This window comes from Bos grunniens, chromosome 23 (genome assembly GCF_055505025.1).
Source record: "Bos grunniens cultivar Pamir isolate PY7600 chromosome 23, Bosgru_T2T1.0, whole genome shotgun sequence".
In the NCBI taxonomy this organism is placed as follows: domain Eukaryota; kingdom Metazoa; phylum Chordata; class Mammalia; order Artiodactyla; family Bovidae; genus Bos; species Bos grunniens.
Window position 1 is genome coordinate 47,051,846 of NC_141187.1, and position 27,454 is coordinate 47,079,299.

At 44.2% G+C, this 27,454-nt stretch overlaps 2 protein-coding genes across 6 annotated transcripts; one reads left to right on the forward strand and one right to left on the reverse strand.

Annotated features, from left to right (window-relative positions):
- On the reverse strand, positions 1–11,220 carry PAK1IP1 (PAK1 interacting protein 1). Of its 3 annotated transcripts, none has more exons than XM_086370345.1 (10): positions 11,093–11,220; positions 8,218–8,380; positions 5,568–5,688; positions 5,421–5,495; positions 4,763–4,815; positions 3,927–4,072; positions 3,723–3,820; positions 1,688–1,787; positions 835–958; positions 1–696 (listed from the first exon to the last, which is right to left on the reverse strand). In XM_086370345.1, the coding sequence occupies exons 1-10, from the start codon at positions 11,174–11,176 to the stop codon at positions 494–496; spliced, it is 1,167 nt and encodes a 388-aa protein (XP_086226471.1). In that variant the 5' UTR covers positions 11,177–11,220; the 3' UTR covers positions 1–493. The 3 variants fall into 3 exon arrangements, with proteins under 3 accessions (XP_086226471.1, XP_086226470.1, XP_086226473.1); XM_086370344.1 differs by having other exon boundaries at positions 8,218–8,383; XM_086370347.1 differs by lacking the exon at positions 5,421–5,495 and having other exon boundaries at positions 8,218–8,383.
- A 379-nt stretch (positions 11,221–11,599) lies between these two features.
- C23H6orf52 (chromosome 23 C6orf52 homolog) lies at positions 11,600–26,167 on the forward strand. Of its 3 annotated transcripts, none has more exons than XR_015152569.1 (4): positions 11,600–11,952; positions 13,206–13,334; positions 17,112–17,216; positions 24,081–24,257. XR_015152569.1 is itself a non-coding variant. In XM_086370353.1 (4 exons), the coding sequence occupies exons 1-4, from the start codon at positions 23,796–23,798 to the stop codon at positions 26,030–26,032; spliced, it is 453 nt and encodes a 150-aa protein (XP_086226479.1). In that variant the 5' UTR covers positions 23,671–23,795; the 3' UTR covers positions 26,033–26,167. The 3 variants fall into 3 exon arrangements, 1 of the variants encoding a protein (XP_086226479.1); XM_086370353.1 differs by lacking the exons at positions 11,600–11,952; positions 13,206–13,334; positions 17,112–17,216 and adding exons at positions 23,671–23,866; positions 25,217–25,262; positions 25,875–26,167 and having other exon boundaries at positions 24,081–24,258; XR_015152568.1 differs by lacking the exon at positions 17,112–17,216.
- Positions 26,168–27,454: the final 1,287 nt, after the last annotated feature.

The following is a 27,454-nucleotide window of genomic DNA, read 5'->3' on the forward strand; positions in this document are numbered from 1 at the left end:
TTTAGAGAAAGATCTTTATTTGCTTTACACAGCAGTAAAAATTATATATTATAGGTTGCATGTGTGTGGGCTCAGTCATTATGTCATGTCCAATTCTTTTGTGAGCCCTCTGGACTGTGGTCCACCAGGCTCCTCTGTCCATGGGATTTCCCAGGCCAGAATACTGGAGTGAATTGCCATTTCATTCGCCAGGGGATCTTCCCAACCCATGGATCAAACCTTTGTCTCCTGCATTGGCAGGTAGATTCTTTACCACTGAGCCACCTGGGAAGCCCATATTATACATTAAGATACTATAATATCACCATGATATATAATTAATATTGCCTTTCAAAAAGTTTTACCACAGTTTTTAAAAAAAACCTGAACGTGATTTTTAAGCTGTACGTTTTCTTCAAAAGAAGAAATTCCAAGCTTTTACTTAGGGAAAAAAAAAAAAAGTATATTTGAAAAAAATTTCCTGCTAGGAAAAATCTGGGATTCACTGCATCATTCATATTTTCTTCTTTTTTCTCTTTTTTTCCAACATTTCTACTGTTTTTCTCTTCTTGGCTGACACCAGGCTGTTTCCCCTTGTTGGCTTATTACTGTCACCAGTTAAACTACATTTCTCTGCGTCTGGTTTTGGCTGCTTTTCTTCCTCCTGGACTGCATGGCCAGATTCCTCTTTGTTGCGTCTGGACTGTTCTTTACTTACTAAAACACAAGAGACAGGGTGTTTAAAGGCTGTTTTTCCCTCTAAGGTAAAATAAGTTGACAATAAAGTGAAGTTATCTGGCACTCCTCCACCTCAAGAGATAGCTTAAATTTTTAAAAAAGATCGGTTTCACTTACCAGGAGCAGGCTCGGCGGCAGCAGGCGGGCTTTCTTTTGTGTCTGTCCTTCTGTCCAGCCACACCCCAAGACACGTCAGCCTGGCGTTCGTGTTTATTTCACACAATAGAGACGGGGAAACTTTCTATAATGTGAGAAAGAAAATGTGAGATAACATAAAGGAATTTTAAATAATTTTGTTTCCATAACCAAGTTACCTTAATTAAAAACTTACACAGCATTTTCTTGAGTATAAAAGGAATGCTGTTTAGAAAACACTTGTGACCTTGACTCGTGATTGGTTTGACCATGTCCACCAATTCCTAAGAAGCACTTCACTAAGGAAAGGCGCTATTTGATCTTGTTCAGTTCCAGGTTTTAACAAAGAACCTTGCACAAACTAGGTACTCAACAAACCACACTCAGAGACTGTTTTTAAGAGAATAAAGCAACACTCTGTAAGAGGGAGACTACCAGAGAATTTAAATGTGTAATTATCTGGTTCAAAACTATTGTTAATTCTACAATTGATCGCAAGTTCCCCATTTTTTCCTAGCAATGGCAGGATTTTTATCTAACAGAAGGTTATAGAGAAGATCATCGATACACATAAGAGAAAAACATGCTGTTTCTCTGACTGAATGAGCAGGAGTTCTGGGATCCAGCCAGTTCAGACTCACCAATACCAACCCCTGGGGCAGCACTACGGAATCCTAATCTTAAAACCATGAATATCAATCAGGCCTTGAAGAGATGTAACATGTAAAAGATCTGTGCCCAATGAACCTTTAAGAAAATCCACCTCACTTAACTCAAAGTCATACTGACAGTAAGACCTGCATTTGGTTTATTTATATTGTGTTGAGACACTGACCTTGTCCTGCTTAAGCTTCCACATTTTGATGAAACCATCACTCGATGCTGTAACAAGAACGTGATGCTCTGGAGTTTCAAAACTGAACATGTCTTTCACCCTAGGACAAAAACAGTGACACTGTAAAGGAGCCCTTCCTCCAGACAGTATGATGCTGCTAGAAAACTTCCAGGCACACAGTCTCTCGACTTTTCAAGGCTTCGGGTATTTCCAAACTGCTCAAACAACAGTGCCAAAAATTTAACGTGCCTCACAATCCCATGAGTTGGCTGAGTCATTTTCAGGGTCTAAATTCCAAGACAGAATTGACTGTCAACCATACCTTAAGAAGGACTTGAAAAGATGATAGACAACTATAATCAGATTATCAGGAATAAAAGGAATTATCAGGAATTAAAGGAAATAAAGATATTCAAACCCCCTCCACCTCAGGAAACTATTGAGAGAAAGACCGAGGCCTCCTCCCCTTGTCCTCAGGGCCCACCACCCACCTTCTGAGCTACTATCATTTTCCTTCTGGATTATGGAGTAAACTAACTGGCCTCTCGGCTTCCACTTTTGCACCCTAACAACTTTTAAAAAAATCAAACCTTGTTATTCCCAGGCTTAAAATTCTACAGAGGTAGGTTCGGTTTCAAAACACCACAAGAGGGAGGAAGTGGCTGGGACATAGAAAACCCAACACCTACAAAGGCATTTGATATATAACTCAAACTCCTTCCCACAACATGTCAGGCCTGGCACCATCTGGCTCCCTCTGACCCAGTGATGGTCTTCTATCTGTTCCTAAAATACACCAAGCTCTTTTCTCCCTCAGGGCCACTGTGCCTATAATTCTCTCTTTTAGAAATAGCTCCTTTATCCCAAAGGTCTCATTCCCCCTTCCCCGATCATCCCATCCAAATAAGTTACCTGTGTTATTCCCAAATTGTAATACCTATTTCCTTCCTGTTAGGATTACCTGAGTTCTTGTTTATCCTATTTGTTGTCCCTGATAAGATAAGAGCCAGGAGAGTGCAAGCTCCTGCTGCAGTCTTTCATTACAGACACTCAGCAAATACTTGTTAAACAAACAACCAAATATCCATGAAGAGCTACATGGCCTTGAAGAATAGGCTCCCTTCCCCAAAACTAGGCGGGCAGAAACCAGGGCCTGTCTAGTGAGTGTAGTACTCTATTTGTAAAGAGAGATTTCTTAAAGCTAAACTAGGACACAGAAAACGAACACTGAGAGTTGTCTGGGACTTCCTTGGTGGTCCCATGGCTAAGACTCCACGCTCCCAGTGCAGGGGACCCGGATTCGACTATATCCCACATGCCACAGCGTGCTGCAACTCAGACTCTGTGCAGCCAAATAAATAAGCATTTTTAAAAATAACTAAGAATTGTTTGAAACATAAAAGAACATGCAAATAAAACACATGATCACCATTTTACAAAATTACAGCAGAAAAAGCAGGAGCAGTAAACTCCTGGGTGGTTAGAACTGGGTTGGTTCCCTTCTCCATCACCTAACAGGGTGGTAACCTTGGTCCGGTTATTAACCATTGACCCTGAGACTCACGTCTGCCTGCAGAGATACAGTGAGTGGTAAGAGGTGACGGAGATGGATGCAAGACAGAGGTCAACATGTCATTTATTTCTCCTGCAGGAAAAGCAGAGTGTGGGAAGGGGCCACTGGACAGGCAAACAGAGGGAAAATAGACAAGAGTGGTTGGGGCAGAGCTAATTTTTTTTTCCCACTCAAGTATGAATTGAGGGTTCCAGGCCGCAAGTGTAATGAAATTATTGAGAAAATAAGTCTGTTGTGCCAATGACTAGTCCTGGTGACAACTTCACCACTTTTGCATCACTATGGCCAAGACAACATTTCCACCATCCTCTTGGGAAAAAAAAAAAAAATCAGCTATGTAGATATGTCTATTTCTGTAGTTGTTCACAAAAAAGTCTGCCTTATGAAGCTACTGCATTTATAAGAGACCCTCCACATACAAGCACACAGAGATTAGTGTGTTAAAAAAAAAAAAAAAAGTACCTGTTTTCATGAGCTTTAAACTCAGACAGGCATGTTAGGGAATCACAGTCAAAAAACCTTACAACCTCTTCATCTCCAGCCACTGCGAGGACAGATTCCTAACAGAGGGGAAAATAAAACACACATTAACACCCAGAATGTCATCAACAACTCTGACCATCACCATATACACTCAGCTCCCACCATTGACTTCCGATCACTTACTGAAAGAAATGTAACAGAAGACACTCTCCTTTCATTTGTGATGGTGCCACTGACGGATGCAGTGTCGAGCTGATAGACGTCTATTCTGTTCAGTATGACAACTACGTATTTCTCTCCTTTTGGCGACCATTCCACTATGTGAGCACCTGTAAGTTACAAGAACAAAGCTGTTGTATTTCACAGATAAAAAAAGAAACTGATCAGGGGTCATAAAAAAAATACCAAATATTTACACTGTGCACTTTCACATCCATTATCCCATTAAACCTTCACAGCAAACTTATGATGCATATTTTTGTTAAATTTTAGACAAGGAATTGGTTTGAAGAATCATTAAGGTCATACAGTTCATAGGTGGCAGAGCCATGCCAAAAATCCCAATAGAAAGAGGAGGGGGAAAAAAGTGACCTAAGGCCTATGCTCTCAGAGAGAACCACCACCACGTAAGGAAATAACTGTAGGTGTGCGGACACGAGAACTTGTGTGTATATACATCCACAGCCTATCACATTTTCAAATGCATTCTAAACAAAAACACTCACTTTAGGCTTCCCTGGTGGCTCAGTGGTAAAGAATCCACCTGCCAGTTCAGGAGACATGGGTTCGATCCCTGATCTGGGAAGATCCCGCATGTCTCAGAGCAGCCAAGTCTGTGTTATTGAGCCCTCATGCCTTAGAACCTACGCTCCACAACAAGAGAAGCCACTGCCGTGGGGAGCCTGCACGCCACAGCAAAGAGCAGCCTCCCATCGCTGCGACTAGAGAAAAAGCCCTCGCGATGACCAAGATCCAGCACAGCCAAAGATGAAATTTAAAGAAAGTCAAAAAACACTCACTTTGTTTTATGTTTTTTATGAATGCCGATCTTCCTTCCACAAGATTCCATGTTCTGCAAAACAGGAAGCTCATTTACCGCATGATCACTGACTGACCGTGTGTAAAGCTAAGTTTAATGAAGACACAAACGAACATTTACTACATAGCCATTCAGAAGAACTACCTTCTTTCTTATGGCAATGCCCGAAATATTTCTTATCAAGCAAGATTAAAACTCGCTCTGTTCCCACAGTCCTTTCATCTGCTGAGTTCACTGTATTTTCAAAAGGCTTCACTTCCTAAAATTCCTCTTTATATAAGACCCCTCTCTACTCCACAGCTGACGATTGCAATGTAGCATGTGTGTTTGAATTTAGAGCTTTTCATTTCCCCCCGCCTTTCCTTATGAAAAGGTTCATAAGCGTTCAGCTTTACCCTGGTGTCTGACAATGGCAGACAGTATAGAAACAGTACCAACACCAACTTCCCTGGTGGCTCAGATGGTAAAGAATCTGTGTGCAATGCAGGAGACTTGAGTTGGGAAGACCCTCTGGAGAAGGGAAAGGCCACCCACTCCAGTATTCCTGCAGGACAGCTACTCACAGGGGCGTGGGCTCTTAAATTTGAAGACCAAAGTCCACAGCTTAGTAAAGGTGCTCCTGGGCCTTCATGACTCACCTCAGTGTCTTATCTGTACCCACAGACAGGGCCAACTTGCCAGATGGGTGAATGGAAAGGAAGGTCACATGTCCTCTAAAAGGAAACCGACAGTTAGCCCCCAGCTTGACTGGCACCTGGAGAACACTGAGAGCAGGCGGGACTCACTTGTGAGCTCTGATCGACTTCAGGCACTCCCATCTCCTTGCGTCCCAGACACAGATGAGGCCGTCCTCGGCCCCGCTGATCAAGTGCCTGTTGCCATGGAATTTCAGGCAAGTGATCGTGCCTGTGGAAAAACCAATCAACGGTCTCTGTTACGTGTACTCACGTCTGCAGCTGCAGTGCCAAGCCAGCCACAGACCTTTCGTGACTGAATGAGCATGGCCATATTCCAGTAAACCTGCATTTATAGAATCAGGCCATCAGCCCAGATTTGGCCTGCAGACTGCTGACTCCTCTGGCTGCAAAGTCTAAATATTTATATTTTGTCCTTTTCAGAATAGAATATGAACCCCTGGGTCAGTGCTGTCTCTGCACAAATCCAGATCGATTCTTCACATGGCTCTTTATACTGAAAGTCAAAGATCTGTGAGGAATAACTGTGCACACACCCCCTCTAAAAACCAAGAAAAATATGTGGGCCTATGTACTCCTCACAGTGGGAGACTCTAGCCATGTCTACCCACGTCTTCCTCCTTCACTCTTGTCTTATTTCTTATTTTGGAAATGCTGCTTTCCCATATCTTCTACTACTTCTGCCCATGATTCTACCTGTTACCTGGAAAATAGCTTATGTACTACCAGCTGTTTGAAAACAACACTTGTATAAGAAATGAAAGAAATCAAGAATCCTGTTTCATTCATCCCCTATCTAAACTCTTGTCTTGAGATTGAACATCTGTGCAGACCAGGTACAGACCAGACTTGTTCAGCTTATGTCTCCAAGCCCAAGGGAGGGAGAAGCCTTCCTTGTATGAACTGGGACTAGGAGACAGAGGAAAAGGAATGCACACTTAAGTCACCCAAAGCTGAGCTGCTTCCGAAAAGCAAGACACTTGTCAAAGTAGCTAAGGACTATCTCACAGGGCACTTAAGGAGGACACTGATCACTCCAAATTTCTGCTACGAACAAACAGCAGACTCTCGGCTGGCAAGAACCTCTGAAATAGGTGAAAGGTAGTGTAAAAAAAAAGGGGTATTTGTCTTATCTGCCTTTTGTTGCAGAAAACTACTTTCCTCAGGCAAGTTTTTCCTAACTGAGCACCTGAGTAAGAGGCTCTACTGTCCTGAGTTCTTCCTTCCCCTTCTTCTCCTGGAGCACACGTGAACCCCCTCCCTGTCTGTCGCCTGGAAAGACGCAGTGACAACAGCATATGATGCTCAACACTAGGGGCTTCCCCCTCGGCTCAGCTGGTAAAGAGTCCGCCTGCAATGCGGGAGACCTGGGCTCGATCCCTGGGTTGGGAAGATCCCCTGGAGAAGGGAAAGTTACCCAGTCTTGTATTCTGGCCTGGAGAATTCCACGGACTATACAGTCCATGGGGTCGCAGAGAGTTGGACACGACTGGGCGACTTTCACTTTCACTTCACTGGGGAATAAATCACCTGCTGGGTCTGTCTGTCCCCCGATCCTGGTGCTATCCTGCTCAACTTCACCATCAATGTGAAACCCCAGCTGTGACTAGGGGATCACTCCTCCTGACCTCCTCCACTCCAATAACCTCCACCTCCTTGCACTCCAGTCCCTCACATGGCTATCCCCTGGAGCTTTTCCACAGTAAATCTCCAGCTCTAAGAATCTATCCCCTGACCGCAACCTCTCACTGTTCCAGCCCTTCCCGGCCTTCCTCCACTCACGCTCGCCTGCTTTATGTTCTGGAGATCTGCAGATCCTTGACACCCTACTCTCTCTAGGCCAACAACCTATTCTTTGTCCAAAACCCTCTGTTCCCATGTAAATCAATCCTTCTCTCACACACACCAAGTAACTTTCCTTTGGCTACAGAAGTGTGTATAGCCTACTGCAAGCAGATGTCCATCGACAGCTTCCGACTCCAGCAGGCAGGCTCTCTGCTGGTTCTCGGCGTCTCTCCCACACTCACACTGCCAGCACCTTCCTCAGGCCTGCACTGCTCTCTGCCCCCATTCAATCCCGACCTCCTCCACTCGGGGTCCCCTGGGATCTGACCCCACTGCCTCTCCAGCCACCCCAACCTCCCTGTCAGCCTTCTCAGAACACCGAGCGCCTTACACGTCCCCAGGCACACCAACAGTCAAAAAAGCACAGGCTGCAGCTGCAGGCTCAGGTTCTGGTTTTAGCATTTTGCGACCGTGGGCAGTCCTGTGACACCTCTGAGGCTACGCTTCCTCTTCTCTGAACTGAAGCCACAGCTGGCCTCTCCTGGCACAGCGCTGGGCACCTGGCCCTCTCCCAGAGTCAGCTTCTCCCATGGCGCGGCCACTTGTGCCCCTTGCACGGCCTGCCCTGCCCTGAGCATCCTTTTCTCCATCTTGCCAGTTTCACCTGCCCAACAACTGACCTCTTCTTATAAAACAGTTGATTTAATGTTATTTTAAGGAAGCTTTCAATAAAAACTTGCTTCCTCCTTCTGCCCCACTAGACTGAGTAAAGTGTTTCCATTCTGGCCCGATACAGACTGTGAATAATGTAAGGATAAAGAACCACATTTTGTCCACTTCTGTATTTCCTAGCACAGATTCTGCTCATGAGACACTTATGAATTGTTCAGCTGAAGTCGAACCATAAAGTAGTAATGCCTCAACACTGTTAACTGAAAGGCCACGATTTTCTTACCATTGTGATGCATGAGCGCCCCATGGTCGACTTTCTTTTTCATGTCGTAAATGTGAATGGTTTCATCTTTGCTCCCTGTGACTACAAAGCGGCTGTTGACAGCCACCGCTGATAAGGAGGCAGTGTGGGCATGGTGGGTGAAGTCGGCCACAGGAGCCCATCTCTGCTGTAGGGAAAAGCACATGGTCAGTGAGCGCCACGGTCACATCACAGCTCCCTACAGAGAGGTAAGTGGCTTCATGATCCATGAAAACTGAATGGATTCTACGAACGGAGAAAAGACAGGACAGATTCACAGAACTGAATAAAGAAGGGACAGTAAGAGAAGGGGAAGGCAACACTGAGCACCATGACTTTAAAAACAATTACGAAGACTGGACTGGGGCTTCCCAAGTGACTCAGCAGTAAAGAATCCACCTGCCAATGCAGGAGATGTGGGTTTAATCCCTGGGTCGGGAAGATCTCCTAGAGGAGTAAATGGCAATCCACTCCAGTGTTCTTGCCTGGAAAATCCATGGACAGAGGAGCCTGGCAGGCTACAGTCCACGGGGTCACAAAAAAAAAGACACGACTGAGCAACTGAGCACATTTACGGACGAAGATTGGGCTACAGGGACTTTAAAATCTCATCCAATCCCTTAACTCCTCAGCAGGTTTACTTATCCGTGAGCCTCCATACCGTTCATTCACTCAAATGTCCAAATTTTGATTTGAATTTATTTACTCAAACACTGAATGACTATTACGTGCTTGGCACCATTTGACACAGTGAACGAAACACACAGAGCAGTGAACAAGAGAAACAAAAGCACGTATTCCAACGGAGCGTCATTCTGTAGGAGTGACAAGACAGTATGATATCACACAAAGCACGTATCTATATAACAACAAGACCTATAAAGAAAAATAAATAGTATTTGCATTAATATCAATATAAGCTCTGGAGAGTGACCAATAATGAGGTCTCAAGACCTCTACACTTGCTGCGATGTAACGCTCAGATTGAACGAATGTGATTTGCTCAGTGCAAAGAATGACTGCTGAATACACACACATATCCTGCCTCCCATAAAAGGACATACATCATGAAGTATTAGCAAAATGAATAAACCAAGGAAGAAATAAATTCACCAAATTTGTTCAAATACACTTAGGAAGTGTCATAAATTAATTCCTAAAAAACAACAGCAAAATAGTCCTTCTGTCAATCAGGACAGAACAGCCCTCTTTTGAGTAAAGGTGCAACATTCCTGAGGGGCTGCTGTGGCCATAAATCAGAGAATAACCTTTGTCTGTACATCTTACAGAAGGAACATTCATCATCGGGGCTACTGCCTGAATAGCTTTAGAGGCAGTACTAGGTAATAGTTAAGAGCTTTGAGAGAGAGGGGAGGGAGGCTGAAGAAAGAAAGGATATTCACGTAACTATGGCTGACTTGCGGTCTTGTAGGGTAAGATCCAACACAATGTACAGCAATCTTCCTCCAATTAAAAAATAAATTAAAAAAAGAGCTTCAAGCATCGGAGACAGCTTGAAAGGTGAGTCCCAGGTCAGCCAATTATTAGCTCAGTGGCCTTGAACAAGCAGCTTAACCCATCTCAACTTCTGGATTCTCATCTGTAAAAGGGGGACAACTGCATCTGCCTCAGAGGGTTGCTGTGAGGATGACTACGTGTCTGCAACATGGAAAGCGCCGTTATTACAAACAATAACACCATCAGTAGCGTCATCTTCTGAGTGTTCAGACCACATCACCTTTCAACCAGAGACAGATGAATAACCAGAGTACACAACAAAATAAACAAAAGCAACTTAACTAAGCTACATACTTCCAATTTTCTGGTTAACTCAAAACTGACACTGCAACATCTTCATAAAGAAGTACTCAATAATTTCTAGGAAATTATCTAAGGAAGTCCTTTAGAGGGAAAACACAGTACTGGGCTAAAAATTAGATCTTATTTCTAGTAGGAAATTTCTGGGTATTTCCTAACTACCTGTTTGAGCACTCCCAATTTACTTAACTTTTATATTACTACACGTAGTAAAATACTGAACATTTTTGGTGGTCTTGAGTCTCGTCAGACTCTGCAACCCCGTTTTCTGTAACAGGACAAGCTCCAGGGGGGTCTGTAGGCAAGAATACTGGAGCGGATGGCCATTTCCTTCTCCAGCGGATCTTCCTGCACAAGAGACTGAACTCTCGTCTCCTGCACTGGCAGGCGGATTCTCTATCACTGAGCCACCAGAGAAGCCCACAATACTTACCATACTTTGTTGTAACCTTTTCTCTACGTTACTTGCCTTCCTCATCATCTCCCTACGTGGTTAAGCTCTCCAATGCAGAATCCATACGTATGGCTTCTTCGCACCTTCACTGCAAGTAATGGTCCCCACTAGAAGGGCCCAATAATTAACTGGTGTCGTTTTACCAACGAAGCGTTTACCTGAATCCAGCGCGAATAATTTGCTAAAATTTCAGGACAAAAACTCAGGGAAAGAGCTAACTGTTCTTTCAACTTATAGGAACGACTCTTAAATTCGTAACCGACGGCCCACAGGCCCGTTTGCAGAAACGCAAACTTGCTTTGTGCGCCGTAGTCACGACGTTCACTACAAAAGCCAGATGCCACGTCTTACTAAATGCCTTCTCCATGCTTCAAACGGCTAAGTATATTATTAGTATATGTTCTAAGAATATTCTACGTGTATATTCTAAGTATACTCTAAGTCTCTTGAGTTTCATTCATCGATGAAACCCTAACACAGCAGACAATGTGGTCCTCTGAGGTGCTGTTTACCTAGGCCGCTGGGAACCAGGCCTGACGCCCCGCCTCCCCACCACCCGCGGTCCCTGCGCGCGCGGGCTCTCACCTCGCAGTGGCCGTCGCCCTCGGGCTCAGGGTGTACAGCGAATCCAAAAAGGACCTGCTCGTAGCATCCAGCAACCACCTCCATCCAGCGGCGAACGCGTCTCCTCCTCAGCGAACCTGACGCGGCGCAGGGCGGAAGTGACGAAAGCGGATGCGACGGGAAGGAGGGTCCTTCCCGGTCGGCGCTCAAGTTACGTCAGGCCTGTGGGGCTGCCTTTTAGATGCCTGCATCCATGATGGAGGTGGGGGGGCGGGTGGTTTCCGGCGGATCAGACGGAATTTCTAGACGATCAGGCGGAATTTCCAAGGAGGGAATAAAGAGGGACGCCCCTTGACGAGGTTGCTCATTTCAAGGAGGGAAAAAAACCTGGGGGCCAGCAAGCATTTTCGAGGGAGCCTTGCGCTAGGCGCTTCCGAGGCGAGTGGGCTAGACAGCCTCTGCGGAGGCCCCCCGTTTCCGGGGCGTCTACGGAAGGGGCGGGCACTTCCGGTCAGGGCGGGAGTCGGAGAGCGCGCCCGGCGCAGCCGCGAGATGTGTGTCTGTGGATTTCGGGCTGCGATGGCGAGTAGGGAGTTATGTCTCCTACTTGTGCTGGAAGCCGTTTCTCGCGCTCATTCTCTGTAACTGGAGGAGGAGGGGTGACCTTTAGGGTTCGCCTTGATCGGAGGGGTCCGGTTCCCGCGCTCCCGCCCGGGCCGCATAATCTCGCCCAGCACCTTTTCTTCCTTCTTGGTTATGGCTTGACGAACCCTTAAGGACTCGTCGGCCAACGTTGTGGCACATTCCTGAGAAGGACAAGGACCCTTTACCCGAGGGGAGTAAAGACAGTACTTGGAAGATGACGGGTCTAGTCATCCTTGGTGAGTTTCCGGAAGGGAATCTCATTTAATTTCTTTTCACCACCTTTCCCGAGTTAGCTGCAAAGTCAAACGGTAATAAAAGCCAGTATGAGTTGCTCAGTCGTGTCCGACTCTGTCCCGTCTCCTGTGTCCATGGGATTCTCCAGGCAAGAATACTGCAGTGGGTAACCTTTCCCTACTCCAGGGAATCTCCCGACCCAGGGATCTAACCCAGGTCTCCCGCAATGCAGGCGGATTCTTTACCAGCCGAGCCACAAAGGAAGCCCAAGAGTACTGCAGTGGGTAGCCTTTCCCTACTCCAGGGGATCTTCCCAACCCAGGGCTCGAACCCGGGTCTCCCGCCTTGCAGGCAGATTCTTTACTGTCTTGAGCCGCAATGAAAGCAAAGATAGTCGTAGTTTAGATTTGAGATTTTCGTGAAATATAAAGATTCAGAGATGTGTCAGAAAGGACAGCTTCGTACAGACTTCCAATAGAGTAAATATCGGAGCGTAAATGACGCTTACTCCTTGGAAAGAAAGTTATGACCAACCTAGATAGCATATTCAAAAGCAGAGACATTACTTTGCCAACAAAGGTTCGTCTAGTCAAGGCTATGGTTTTTCCTGTGGTCATGTATGGATGTGAGAGTTGGACTGTGAAGAAGGCTGAGCGCCGAAGAATTGATGCTTTTGAACTGTGATGTTGGAGAAGACTCTTGAGAGTCCCTTGGACTGCAAGGAGATCCAACCAGTCCATTCTGAAGGAGATCAGCCCTGGGATTTCTTTGGAAGGAAGGATGCTAAAGCTGAAACTCCAGTTCTTTGGCCACCTCATGCGAAGAGTTGACTCATTGGAAAAGACTGATGCTGGGAGGGATTGGGGGCAGGAGGAGAAGGGGACGACAGAGGATGAGATGGTTGGATGGCATCACTGACTTAATGGACGTGAGTTTGAGTGAACTCCGGGAGTTGGTGATGGACAGGGAGGCCTGGCGTGCTGTGATTCATGGGGTCGCAAAGAGTTGGACACGACTGAAGCTCCCTACCGGTGAATATGACTATGGGAGGTTGAAACATACGTTGCTGCGACTTTGTCAACTCACCCCCATCCCTTTTAGACTGTAGTACAGGCCTGTAGCGCTTAGCCTCTTGTCTCTGAGGACGTTTGTTCACCGATGTTCTGAATCGTCAGTACGTGTTTAACTCGGATTTGTTTTAATCGATGCTGGTTTGGGTCTTGTACAAATGAGGTTATTTTGGTTGTCATTTCAGCACAAGGAAAGCCTTCTGCGCGCTTTGGCGTCTGTACATGTTGGGACTCCTCAGGCACTGAAATACTGAAGTCCAGCTCATTCTCAGTCTCTTGAAAACTGTGTTCACTGTTGGACAGTACTGGCACAGGTAAGAAAGATTGCAGGTTCATTTCCAGACCCTCCAAGTAACGTGTCACACAAAATCTTTTCTTTCCCAATGTTAGGTGTATATTATACTGCACTCTATTATAGTGTGCAATCCCATTATGTCTTGGGCTTCCCTGGTAGCTCAGTTGGTAAAGAATCCACCTGCAGTGCAGGAGACCCGGGTTCGATACCTGGGTTGGGAAAATGCTCTAGAGAAGGGAAAGGCCACCCACTCCAGTATTCTGACCTGGAGAATTATGTGGACAGTCCATGGGGTCTCAAAGAGTTGGACATGACTGAGCCACTTTTACTTTCACCGTTATGTCTAAGAAAGGCATAGTCTTTAATTGAAAAATATTTTATTGCTAAAAAGTCCTATCACTTGAGGCTTAACAAGTCCTAGTAGTAACATCAGAGATCACTGATCACCATACAAAATAGACTAATAATGATCAAGTTTGAAATATTCTAAGAATTACCAAAATATGACAGAGGGACCCAAAGGAATCAAATGCTGTTGGGAAGTGGTGCTGATAGCCTTGCTCCGTGCAGGGTTGCCAGAAACTTTGATTTGTGTTTTTTAAAAAAGCTGGATCTATAAAGGACAATAAATTGAAGTACAAAAAAAAAAAGGAGATACAGCTGTAATTCCTTCACTTTGCTAGTTATGTTATTATGTTAGTCCCAAATTGTTTTACTTTTTAAATTCTTTTTTTGTATCTTGCTTGTTTTTCTGGTGGCTCTTCTATCAAAGAACCACTAAATCAGAGGCGTGTGAATTGCTGTAGGAGTGTCCCCTGGGCATGGGATGAAGTAAGGAGGACATTTCTTGAAGTCTAATTTTCTTTTTAAATACATGACTCTTTGCATATCTTTATTTAGGGGGAAGTGGTAGTCTCTCATGCAAAAAGAAAAGGAACACTGAATAAAATTGTTTCAGAATCATGTGCTCTATGTATTTTGTTGCTTCAGGAATCCCCCTGGTGCCCCGCCTCATTACCCCAGTGAAATTTCAAATGCTGTTTGTAAAGAATTAGCATTCATTTGAAATTAATTTTAACATGTCATGATAACAGGGTAATTATCATAGTCAGCATCTATTACTATGCTTGTCAATTACAATCTGGTACATGGATTGTCACACTTTTACCTGCTTAAGTATCTGTCACATTTTATTTTTAATTAAGTTTTATTGGAGTGAAGTACGGTAAAGTCACATTTTAGAGAAGAGCCTTGTGGCTTAAGAAAGTCTTCTGCTCCAACCTGGAGACGTTTAGAATAGCGTGAAAACCACAGTGCACGCGACATAAGCGTAAAATGGTTTTTCCTCCTCTTATTTTTTTAATTGTAAAAAGTTAGTGGAGCTAGGCATAGAGCTTAGAAGACCTTGGAGCATCTGGTCCTGGGGCTCCTAACGTGGGAGAATTGATGGATAAGTTTTGGGACTTGTGAATGCCCTGAAATTATACGCAGAATTGTATGCGTTCGTTTATGGAAGAGAGCATTCGTAGGATTTCGTCACATTTTCAAAAAGATTAATGCCTCTAAAGCTAAAATACTCTAATCTGGTCTGAGGATATAAATGGAGAAGTCGGTCCAAAACTCTCCCACAACCACACAGCTCGGCAGCAGGAGACTGTGGTGTTGCTGCTCCTTTCACTTCTCCTTGGGCTCCAGTGTTGTCTCTTAACGAAGAAGAAAAGTGGTTTTTCTCTGTCTAAAGAAAAACACACAATGCAATATACACCTACTCAAGTGGATTCAAACAGCATACTTCCTGCCAAGCCGCGTGTTCTCTTTCCAAACACAGGGTGGCAAAAGCCATTCAGTCTCATTCTCAGAAAACTGCAATTGCCAAGAAACCACCAACCCCTGCACGATAGGGCTTATTAACTCTAAAGCACAGTGGGGTTTTTAGTTTTGCGTTTATATTATTGATAGAAAAGCTTTTTGCGCTTGAGCCAGGCATTGATTTATTCATTCATTCAACCAGTGTTTAGTAAGCACTTGGCTTTGTTTGGTTTGCTAAAGAAAAAAAGCCAGTCTTTGTTTTGCGGGGTGGGTGAGGGTGGTTAGAAGGTCGATATACTGAGCTAAAAGCAGGATACTGTGGAGAGAAATTGGCCTTGTTAAAAATCTCATGTGAGTCTAATGCTGCACTGTTACACTCCTTTCACAGTGTCATAGGTAGCAAGTCTGTTAAATTTGAGGACTACAGAGAGTGCGTGTGCTTGTATTCTCAGAGGACTTTGATCTCCTCTGCATGTAGAGCTCAGGGAGACAGAAAGTGGGCTACTTTCCCTAGACCCAGACCTGAAAGAAATTGTTTCACCTGCTTCATGAGAATAATCAGGTGAACTATGGGAGGTTTGCATTTGAGACTTTTGGAGATCAAAGCAATATTTGTGAACTCTTCCTTGTCACCATCATCTAAAATTCTGCCTGAATGTCCATCTTCGTCTCTGGAGTCTTGCTCATAGCATCTGGCCCCTGCCGTCTTCCTGGGTGGGTGCAACATGCCTTAAAGACTTCCTCGCAAATCCCAGCCTCCTACCACCGTATCACGAAGGGTCAGCTCCCACATTCCTTTCCCGCTACAGCTCCATCTCTCACTCATAGAAAACATTTTCATTGTCTAAAAAAGTCCAAAATAAGAGAAGGAAAAAAGATAATGCTTTTCTGAAAGAATCTTAACTGATAACATGAAGTTTGATTTCTAAGCTGCTACAATATTTAAGAATAGTTTTTTTCTAAAAAATTCAATAAACTGTGAATACAGCAAAAAAAAAAAAAAAAGGAAGCAGGCTCCCAGATAACAGAGAACAAACCAGTATTACAGTGTGTGTTGGGTGGGGTCGGGGGGGCAGGGGAGGCACAAACTGTTGGGTTAAGATTGGCTCAAGGGTGTATTGTACAACATGGAATATAGCTCTAATAGCTGTTAATGGAAAATAACCTTCAAAATGGTATTAAACATTTTAGGAAATTACTATTTTTTAATGTTTCTTTCAATTTTCCACTCCTCGCCGCCAATTCTCGTTAACTATGCCCATTGCTGCTGTGCTCTGCTCAGCTGTATCTGAATCTTTGCAGCCCCATGGACTGTTGTCCCCCAGACTCCTCCATCCATGGGATTCTCCAGGCAAGAATACTGGAGTGGGTAGCTGTCAGGAAGCATTTAACAGGAGGCTTCCTGTATGCTGTTCTGGATCTGTCAGGAATTCTCTGTTCCTTATTAATTCCTGAATATTCAGGAATTAGGAGAGGCAAGCCTCTCCCAGGGGGCTGAGGAATCCAGGCATTTCCTTCCTTAGTTTTTCTATACGTTAATAAGTACCCTCTTCCTTTTTATGAACCATATGGTAAAAGTGATTATTTACAACTCTCTCTCTGTTTAATATGGATTGCCTATGTTTTTTAAGTCTGGAATTTTAATCTTTATCTTTGCTGAGAATAACTACAGTATATATGCCCACACCATGTTGATTAAAACACCTTTGCTCCATCGGAGCTTTGGTCCCCGTGTCTTGCTTGCTTTCTCTCTCTCTCAGGCTGTTTCTTTGGAGTGCAGAGGCTCTCTAGTTCACTTTACTGCCCTGGCTTCTAAGACCCTCTGTAGAAGGCGCTCTGTGCCTTCACCCCATCGAGAGGGCGCCTGAGGCCTCCATGAACAGAGCAAGCCCTGTGCAGGGGCTTTATTGGCTTTCTGCGTAAACCAAGGAATATCAGCCTCTTTCTCTATCCTTTACTTTCTTATTGGCTGACTCCGGACCACCAGGTTCCAGTCCATTAAAGGACCTCACCAAGTGGTGCCCAGAACAGGAACTTGGTATACATATGCAGATTCGGACGGATGGAGTGACCCCAGGGCCCACTGAGGCCGGTAAGTACTAAGAGATAGGTAAAACGGCTGGAAAACCCCATCACTTTGCTACTTTACTTCATCACTTAAAGGTCAGGGACTTAATAAAACATATGCTGATTTTTTAGATAGATTACAAACTGCTATTTCCCATACTGTAATTGGAGAAGAGGCCAAAAGGCAACTAGAGAAATTACTTGCTTATGAAAATGCAAATCAGGAATGCCAAAAAGCTATAGCTCCATTTCGTGAGACAGGGAGTATTACTATTTGAAGGCTTGTCGCAATCTAGGATTAGAAACTCAAAAGATGCAAATGATAGCTGAAACAGTGGTTGCTGCCTTAAGAAAGGGAAATGAAGGATGCTTTACATTTGGAAATAAGAACCGTTTAAAAAGGGACTGCTCTAAGAAAGCTAAAAAATATATATATATAAAAATTAAAAAACCTCCAAAAATCTGTCCTCGCTGCTGTAGAGGACTGCATTGGGCCCAAGATTGTAAATCTAAATTTGACATTAAAGGGAAACGTATTCCGAGAAACTCCAAACAGGGGACCCACCCAGGTCCCCTTCAACAAAAACCTGGGGCAAATTCCATCTTTTCCCTCAAACCCTCAACATCGGGAAGTGCTGCTGTTGATATACCAGCTTTGTTTTTAGATAATATGAAGTTAATGAGCTCTATTTAAATTAAAATTCACGTGAACTGAAAAATATTTAATAATGTTTATTTAAATATAAATATAATTTGAATATAATTGCTAATCTAATTAAGACATGTCTTAAGTCATCAACATTATATAATACTTTTATTATGCCTAGGTTTAAGGTAAACTAAATTTGTCAACAAAAAGGTAACTATATATATAAATGAGATAAAAACTTTTAGATAAACTATTAAAATAATTACTTTTTAATAGAATAATCTATTATTATAATCTAAAATAATCTCTTGGGATTGGTATAACTTAAATTTCTAGAGCTGTACTGAACTAAATAATACAAGTTTATTAAATAACTAGGTCATTTCCAAATAAAATAAGATTTTAAAACATTAATTACTAAACATTAACTTCCTCTTACAAAAAGTTTTTCTTACATAAAAACTAGAGATTTCAAACTATTAATATATAATGTATAATATATATATAATGAATATATATATCGTAATATGATACAATTAATATACTCACCAATCTATAAAATGCTAATATACAAGACACTTCATAGTTGCTAAAAAAGGTAAGATAGATGCTTTTAATAAAAAGATATAAGATACGACAAACTCAGATATACATTCCACATTTTTCCTAGAGGCCACTGCTCATTTAACAAACAATACAATTATTAAAATAACTTGGAAGAATGACGAGCGTACTTGGACAGAGCAGTGTTGGCCCCTCACGAAAGAGAAATTACAGGCGGCTAAGGAACTTATAGATACACAACTAGAATTAAAGCATATTGAGGAATCTTGTTCTCCTTGGAACTCTCCTATTTTTGTTATAAAAAAGAAATCTAACAAATGGCGTCTCCTAACAGGCCTCTACCCATCACACAAGGTATTAAGCCTCGCGGTTTACAACCTAATGCTTTTATTTGGGCCACACCTCTTCGCGGTGAGGCTACACAAAACATTATAACTCACTTACTAGCTTGTTTTACAGTAATGGAAACTCCTAGTTCCATAAAAACAGACAATGGCCCTGCCCATATTTGTAGAGACTTTAAACAATTTTTACAGTATTTTTCTATTAAACATATTACAGGTATTCCTTATAACCCACAGGCACAAGACAGAGTCAAACACATCACACACTAAAGTTACAAATACAAAAAATTTTAAAAGGGGGAATACACAAGGTGCGCTACTGTCTTAACTAAAGCAGACTTTACTAGATTCCAACATAAGATATTTTCTAAACCTATAACTATCGTTAATATAGCTTTATTTGTTTAAAAATTTTTTTAACCTCTTCAGAAGATTCAACCCAAGGGGGGCCCCAGCATTCAAAATGGAGATGAAACAACAAGACCCCCAGGAAGAAGAAATTCTGATACGGGCTATGTCCGCTCTAAAGATCTCCAGAAAGCACCGCCCTCAGCGGCATCACCCCTATTATCTCCCCACTTGGGGACAAATAAAAACCCTTACTAATCGAGCTGAAAATTTGGTCTCTCAATAGGGATTGCCTGGGAATCCTGAATACATTCTGGCAATGCTCAGTCTTTTGGCCTGTACCACCCACCCCCCCACCCCCGCTCAAGCTCAACTAATCCCCAACCCACCTCTATTACAGGTGGTCGAATGAGCAGAGAGAGGACCAGTCGTTTCAGCTACTGACTACATATGCCCCCTCCCTAGTACGTGAAGGAGCCATCACACCCTGGGGAGGAAGGAAAACTAATTAACATTTCTTTAGGCTATGAAGTCTTTTCCCTGTTCAAGGGCCCAGCAGTACTACGCATAAACAACAAACTTGGGTTTTTGTCCTGCCTCCAAAAGAAGCCCTTCCGACGTAGCTTGGGTTATTTACTGTGAACCACGTTTACACTACTGAAAAGTTAGCTGCTAAGTCGCTTCAGTCGTATCCAACTGTGCGACCCCATAGACGGCAGCCCACCAGGCTCTCTGTCCCTGGGATTCTCCAGGCAAGAACACTGGAGTGGGTTGCCATTTCCTTCTCCAATGCCTGAAAGTGAAAAGTGAAAGTGAAGTCGCTCAGTCGTGTCCAACTCTTAGCGACCCCATGGACTGCAGCCTACCAGGCCCCTCCATCCATGGGATTTTCTAGGCAAGAGTACTGGAGTGGGTTGCCATTGCCTTCTCCACTGAAACGTTAGGGAAAGAACAAAAAACATTATGTAAAAGGTTACTTATGAAACATTACCATGACAAAGGATTTCTTGGCTGGCTTAATGGTGGAATGGCACTCCCCCCGCCCCCCCCCGCCCTCCTTGAACTGCCCTGGATAAACACATTGAGCCTGAACAATGGGACATTTGGAAACTTGCTGCGAACACCGAAAAATTTGGAACTTGGACCGGACATTTCACAGAGACCTGTCGTGGTCATAGTAACTATCTCTTTTGCTGTAATCGGTCATACTTCATACAAGCCCATGTCCCACTCCCTTTTGTTATAGCTATAGGAAGTTTACAATTTAATAAGACTTTACGTTCCATAACTTGTATTAATTGCAAACTATATACTTGCCTTGCTATTGCTACTGCTAAGTCACTTCAGTTGTGTCCAACTCTGTGCGACCCCATAGACGGCAGCCCACCAGGCTTCCCCGTCCCTGGGATTATCCAGGCAAGAACACTGGAGTGCGTTGCCATTTCCTTCTCCAATACTTAACTCCTCTATTTATTTTAGCTACTCAATTTTGTGTTGTGCCTGTTCAATTCAATCACAGTGCCTACAACTGGGTACAAATCAAATTTCATTTACAAAATATACATGATAATGCCTCTCTGAATGTACATTTACTGCAAAAAGGAAATCTTTAAAACTTTTTCTAAAAATCTGCCCTCTTCCCCTAATTTGGAAACTTTAGCTGAACAAATTATCCGGCTAGACCCACGAAGATGGTTTCAAAGTATTACCACTATCAGGTCTGGAACTGTAACTTTGGTGATTGTCTTGATAATTATATTTGTTGTTTACCGTCGCCTTTCTATAAGGTTGGTTAATGCTAACCAAACTCATTGGGTCTGGACGTTTGTTTTTTTTTTTAAGAGTATAATAAAATAGGGGGAATTGTCAGGAAGCATTTAACAGGAGGCTTCCTGTGTGCTGTTTTGGATCTGTCAGGAATTCTCTGTTCCTTATTAATTCCTGAATATTCAGGAATTGAGAGGCAAGCCTCTGGCGGGGGGTTGGGGGGGCGGGGGTGGTGCTGAGGAATCCAGGCATTTCCTTCGTTAGTTTTTCAATACGGTGATAAGTACCCTCTTCCTTTTTATGAACCATATGTTAAAAATGATTATTTACAACTCTCTCTCTTTAATATGGATCGCCTATGTTTTGTAAGTCTGGAATTTTAATCTTTATCTTTGCTGAGAATAACTACAGTATGTATGCCCACACCATGTTGATTAAAACACCTTTGCTCCATCAGAGCTTTGGTCCCCATGTCTTGCTTTCTCTCTCCCTCTCTCTCCCTCTGTCTCCCAGGCTATTTCTTTGGAGCACAGAGGCTCTCTGAGTTCACTTTCCTGCTTGGGTGTCTAAGACCTTGCGAAGGTGCTCTGCGCCGTCACCCCATCGAGAGGGCGCCTGAGGCCTCCGTGAACAGAGCAAGCCCCGTGTCAGGGACTTTATAGGCTTTCTGTGTAAACCAAGGAATATCAGCCTCTTTCTCTTTCCATTACTTTCTTATCGGTCAACTCTGGACCACCAGGTTCCGGTCCATTAAAAGACCTCAACAGGTAGCCATTTCCTTCTCCAGGGGATCTTCCCAACCCACGGATTGAACCCATATCTTCGGCATTACAGGCAGATTCTTTAGCCCTGAGCCATCATGGAAGCCCCGACAATTATTTTTAATTTCAGGCAATTTACAGCAGTGGCTTAAACGAGATTTCTTTCTTAAGACAAAGGCTTTTAGAGGCAGGTTGGTCCAGTGCTGGTACAGGGAGTCTCCAGTCATCAGGGACCCTGACCTGTTTGCTGTTTAAGATCCTGTGTTTGGTTGTGTGACTTCCCCTTTGATATCACTCATAGGCCAGGAGAGATGCAGAGGTCTTTTGGTTTCATCCATCACATCTGTAATCTCAGCTCTCGACCTGTGAGAAGGGCAGAAAACGACAGCAACAAACACCTTCCAGCTAAGCAGACTCCCTCTGCCCACGAAGCTTTCCTCAGCCCCCTTGTGATGGTGCTATTTACATCTTATTAGCTCGACTTCGGCCACCTGGCCACAAGGCACATTGCTACTTCGAAATAAAATCTAGGTTCTATTATTAAGGAAGAAAAGGAAACTGGATATTGGGTGGCCCCTAAGTGTGTGTGCACAGCTGCTAATCAATAACATCTCCCTTGAACACACAGGGAAATCAAATTACTAGAGTATCAGCTCCACTGTGGCACCAATGCCAGGCACCTGCGTTGTGTATAGGAGGGGCTCAGTAAATGATGGGTGAATGGTTGAACGATTAGAATTCATCATGATGATTATTTTTCACATTACAGGTAAATAGAAACTACATTAAACATTTGAATGGGGCTTCCAAGGTGGCCCTAGTGGTAAAGAATCCACCTGCCAGGAGACATAACAGACTTGGGTTCGATTCCTAGGTCAGGAAGATCCCCTGGAGGAAGGCATGGCAATGCATTCCAGTTTTGCCTGAAGAATTCCATGGACAGAGGAGCCTGGTGGGCTACAGCCCAGAGGGTCACAAAGAGTCAGACAGAACTGAAGCGATCTTAGCATGCACACAAGCATTTGAATAGTGGGCTCGTTATTAACAAGTTAACTAGTTATTAACAAGCCATTTCCATTAACAAGGAAATGGCCAGGCCCTATGTGTCCCTGTTTAGACTCAAAAGTTATTTTCTTAGGTTTTGACATTTTGTGTAGACTTGTTGCTCAAAGTGCGTGGAAACTGGCAGAACCTCAGGCTCCCCTCCAGATAGAATTCAAACCCACATTGTAAACACACTCAGGTAATTTGAATGGGCCTTAAAGTTTAGGAAGCAGTTTGTTGTGCTTTAAAAAAACTACTAACTTACAGAGATATTTCTTTGAAAAGTTTTCCATAGTTGCATTAAGCTATGGGTGTGTGTGTGAGATAGCACCACTTCTGTGGTTAGGGTGTGTGTGAGAGAGAGAGAGAGCACTTCTTTCCACCAGCTGGTTAGCGGCGGGCGGGGTGTGTGTGTGTGTGTGAGAGAGAGACAGCACTTCTGTGGTTGGTGGGGGTGTGTGTGTTGGTTAGGGGTGTGTGTGTGTTGATTAGGGGTGTGTGTGTGTTGGTTAGGGGGTGTGTGTGTGAGATAGCACTTCTGTGGTTGGCGGGGGTGTGTGTGAGAGAGAGAGAGCACTTCTTCCCGCCAGCTGGTTAGGATGCTGATTTCAGCCTGCAGTGGGCGTTTAAAGGAAAGTCCACTGGACGCTGATTCCAGTGGTCATTCTTTGCAGATAACTGAGGAGAGAAACAGCAAGTTGTAGTCTTTGTCTTAAGCTTTTAATGATTAAAAGTGACTCCCTTACACATTATTGTGTGGGGGCTGGAGACTTCTGTGTGCTTCGTAGTTGCCCACCACACACTCCCTTTCTGCCCCAACCTCCCCTTTCTGACAGCTTCCCAGGATCTGACAGTTGGGGGAGGAGGCGGGCAGCTCAAAGCCCACCCCACAGTTTGCAGGGGCTCCTCCAGGTGACTCCAATACACTCCTGCCTGTCCGCACCCACTCCTTAACCCACCTGAAAGTCAAGGAATTAATTACCTGGCAGGAATGATCACTGCAGGTATTTCTGAGGCAGCTGGTAGTGCTATTAGTGGGCCTGAGAGGGTTTAGACCAGGGGCTGGGATCTTTGATGCGGGGGTTAGAACTGTGGATTCCCAGTCCTTTTATCAAGGGTCTGGATAAATGGCTGGACAGGAGAGTTTTGCAGGTTTGGGCTCAACTCAACAGGATACTTATTACTGGTATTGGCAAAGGTGTGCCGATTTTTCCTGTTCTGAATGAAAAGGCTGATAGTGTTCTGTTTTGTAACACAGTTTGGCAATTGACAAACTACCGCTTTGGAAATAGGTGTTCTTAGTGAAAGCGGACACCCTCCTTACTTGGAGAAAGAAGAATCGAGTCCTAGGGCTTTGAGCGATTCTGCCTTGGCTGTTGATGTCCTTTCCCTCTTCTCCCTGCTGCTCTTAGAGTGAAGCCAGACTTCCCATCCTGCCAGCCTCACCCCTTCGGCAGCCGGTACGAGCAACAGCAGGGCGGTTACCCTCCTGGCTACAGCTCTGGCCACGGGGCGGGTGGAAATGGACCCAACCTTTATTCTGCGTGTGAGACCTCTGGACACCCTTCTGAGACTTCGCTTCCACCCAAGGTATCTCTCCCTGGCATAGATACTGCGTTGGGCCCGTGTCCGGTATGGGGACATCTTTTTCCTTTCTCCATGCCCTGGAGAAATCCCCTTGAATTTCCCTCAGCCTGGATTCTGCTCCCTGATATGTGTGTGTGCTGTGTGCTTAGTCACTCAGTCGTGTCCGACTCCTTCTGACCCCATGGACTGTAGCCCGCCATGCTCCTCTGTCCATGGGATTCTCCAGGCAAGAATACTGGAGTGGGTAGTCATTCCTGTCTCCAGGGGATCTTCCCGACCCAGGGATCGAGCCCAGGTGTCCTGCGTAGTGGGCAGATTCTGTACTGCTGAGCCACCGGTGCCTGTAGAGAGGAATGGTAATAACTTACACTGCCCCTAGAGAGCCCATGGAGTCTGGAGTAACTAACCAAGATCTGTTTGGGGGGTGCTTCCTCACCTGAGAAGATGATGGATTGGTTTACTTTCCTGTAGCCTCTGCGTTTCCTCAGCAGCTACCGTCTGGTCCTTAGCTGAGCCACGGGGTTGGGATGGGATTGGAAGGCCTCGAGGGATATGTGCCCATGGAGACTTTGCAGATTGTCACCCGGAAGGAAGGGCAGAGCTCCAGGTGCAGGTCTGGGTGCAGGGATTGTGGAGTCTGATGCCAGGGTCCTTGCAGTCTGGTTCCTGCCCCCCAGACCCCAGGGGGCCACTTAGATCCCTGAAACTTCAGAGAAGGCAGGTGCCTTTGACCAGTGCTCCTCCTGTGTGAGTTTTCTTCTATGGGCTCAGCTCACCTGTTGCATAATTGTAGTATTTTGTCATTTAAAGTCTCTTTTAATCAAAATTCAAAATAAAATTTGATCAAAAGGGATTTTAGTGTTGTAGATACTATTTTTGAGAGCTAAATTCTTCCAGGAAAGTGTCAATAGCAACCCTTTAAGTAAAAAAAAATTTTTAAACATACTGATTTTCATTGTAGGAAACCACATCTCTAGCTGAAAACCAAGATGAAGATTCACTAGAAGGTAACAGAAGCCTTATGTTTAGTTGAAAACAAAACTAGCCCTTTTCCCAGGTCCCTCATTCACTGAGCTGGGTTAAACGGAGAGATCCTACCAGAAAGTTCCAACGTAGGTCTCCCTCCCTCAGTTTCTGAATTAATTGTTATAAACCATTTCTTCGTTTCTATCATTCTGTTAACTGAACAGATGAAGCAGCACGTTTATTTTTTAGAACCCTGTCTTAGGGATCTGATCCTGGCTCAGTCCTTGGGGTCATATCCACCCAGGTCCTCAAGCTAGAAACTCAAGACTCGCCCCCCACCCTTCCTCTCTCTTCTGCTCCAAGTTGAATGCACTTCCAAGTACTGTCCATTCGTTTCCAAATTATCTCTTAATTCTGTCCATTTTCTCCATTTCTCCCACCATCTACTCATTGAATCCAGTAGCACTGCTCTTGTAGCTTCAGTTTCTATTTTTAAAGTCTTAACGAAAGGAAACACACCATTTAAAAAACTAACATTAAATATCTGCACTATTTCCTGCTGATGTTTTTTAAAAGCTCTAGTTTTAAGCCATTTCTAATATGTGTCCTGTAAAACTCTATTTTTCTCCCCTATGTATTATTGGCTTGTGCAGATCCAAATCTCCACTTGAATATTGAGGAACTCAACAAAGAATTTATGGTGAAAAGTGAAGAGCTCTACCAATCTCTCATGAATAGCCACTGGCAGCCTCTCGATACGGTATACTCAGAAATCCCAGACAAGACCCCCCAAGAGCAAGATGCTGATTAAGCTACCAACTATCATATTCATTGTGTCTTATTTTGTTTTTGTTTAAAAAAGTTCTCGCAGGAAGGCACTGGATTGTGTGTATAAATACAGATTCTTGAGGGAGTGTAATGTAAATAAACGTTGCCAGCACGTTCACTTCTGGGAGTGTGTTGTATTACATGGGTGCCAGCAGAGGTCACGTCCAGCTTCCTTGGTGGTTCTGGGAAAGAATCCACCTGCCAGTGCAGGAGACTCAAGTTCCATCCCTGGGTCCGGAAGATCCCCTGGAGAAGGAGATGGCAACCCACTCTTGCCTGGAGAATCCTGTGGACAGAGCAGCCTGGCGGGCTGTAGTCCATGGGGTCACAGAGAGTCGGACAAGAGTTAGCAACTGAACAGTAACGACAAAGAGAGGCCACAGAACTATCAAGTTAGACCAGGCTGCACTACAAGGCGTTTGAAAATAGGTGTCCTAAAACAACATTGTAAATCAACTATATTTCAATTGTAAATCAGCTATAAAACAACATTGTAGATCAACTATATAAAACTATATTTTAAAAAAAGGTAATAGATTTAATATGACATGTGCCTGATCTAAACTGATGGTGGCATTAGCTACTCTGATACACTGAATGATTTGCTGCTTTCTTCTGTTCACAAATGGCCATGTCCCTGGTGGCTTAGATGGTAAAGTGTCTGCCTACAATGTGGGAGACCTGGGTTCAATCGGGAAGATCTCCTGGAGAAGGAAATGGCAACCTACTCCAGTACTCTTGCCTGGAAAATCCCATGGACAGAGGAGCGTGGTAGGCTATACTCCATGGGGTCGCAAAGAGTCGGACACGACTGAGCGACATCACTCACTCACTCTGTTCACAAACGGCCATGTCCCTGGTGGCTCAGATGGTAAAGTGTCTGCCTACAATGCGGGAGACCTGGGTTCAATCCCTGGGTCATCGCAAAGAGTCCGGAGATGACTGAGCGACTTCACTTTCACTTTCACTTTCTGTTCACAAACAGTGCAAGCCTTCTTGCCTGCATCTGGTGTAGAAAAATGCAGATTAGAACGAGATGTTTGATCTCCATCGCCAGACCCTCAGGCTCTCTTACAAGAGCACTAGATGATAGAAGACAGTGGAGCTCACCTGTCACAGTTGAGTCCTCAGCATGGAAAGAGTGTGCTTGATCGAAACAGCCTGTCAGCCTTCTGAGACAGAGCACGTGGACCCCCAGTGACACCACTGTGCAACTTCAGTGCATTGGTTGATAAGCACTTTCACTCTGGGGTTTTACTCTTGCAAAACACTTCCACCATCATGCCAAGAAACCCACTCAAACCTAAAGATTAGAGGTCATGTTGGGGGGGAACTGAGGTGCCCCAGTAAACAGCCAACCCACAGCCCCACTCACCTGACATCTTGGACTGTCCGCTGACTGTAA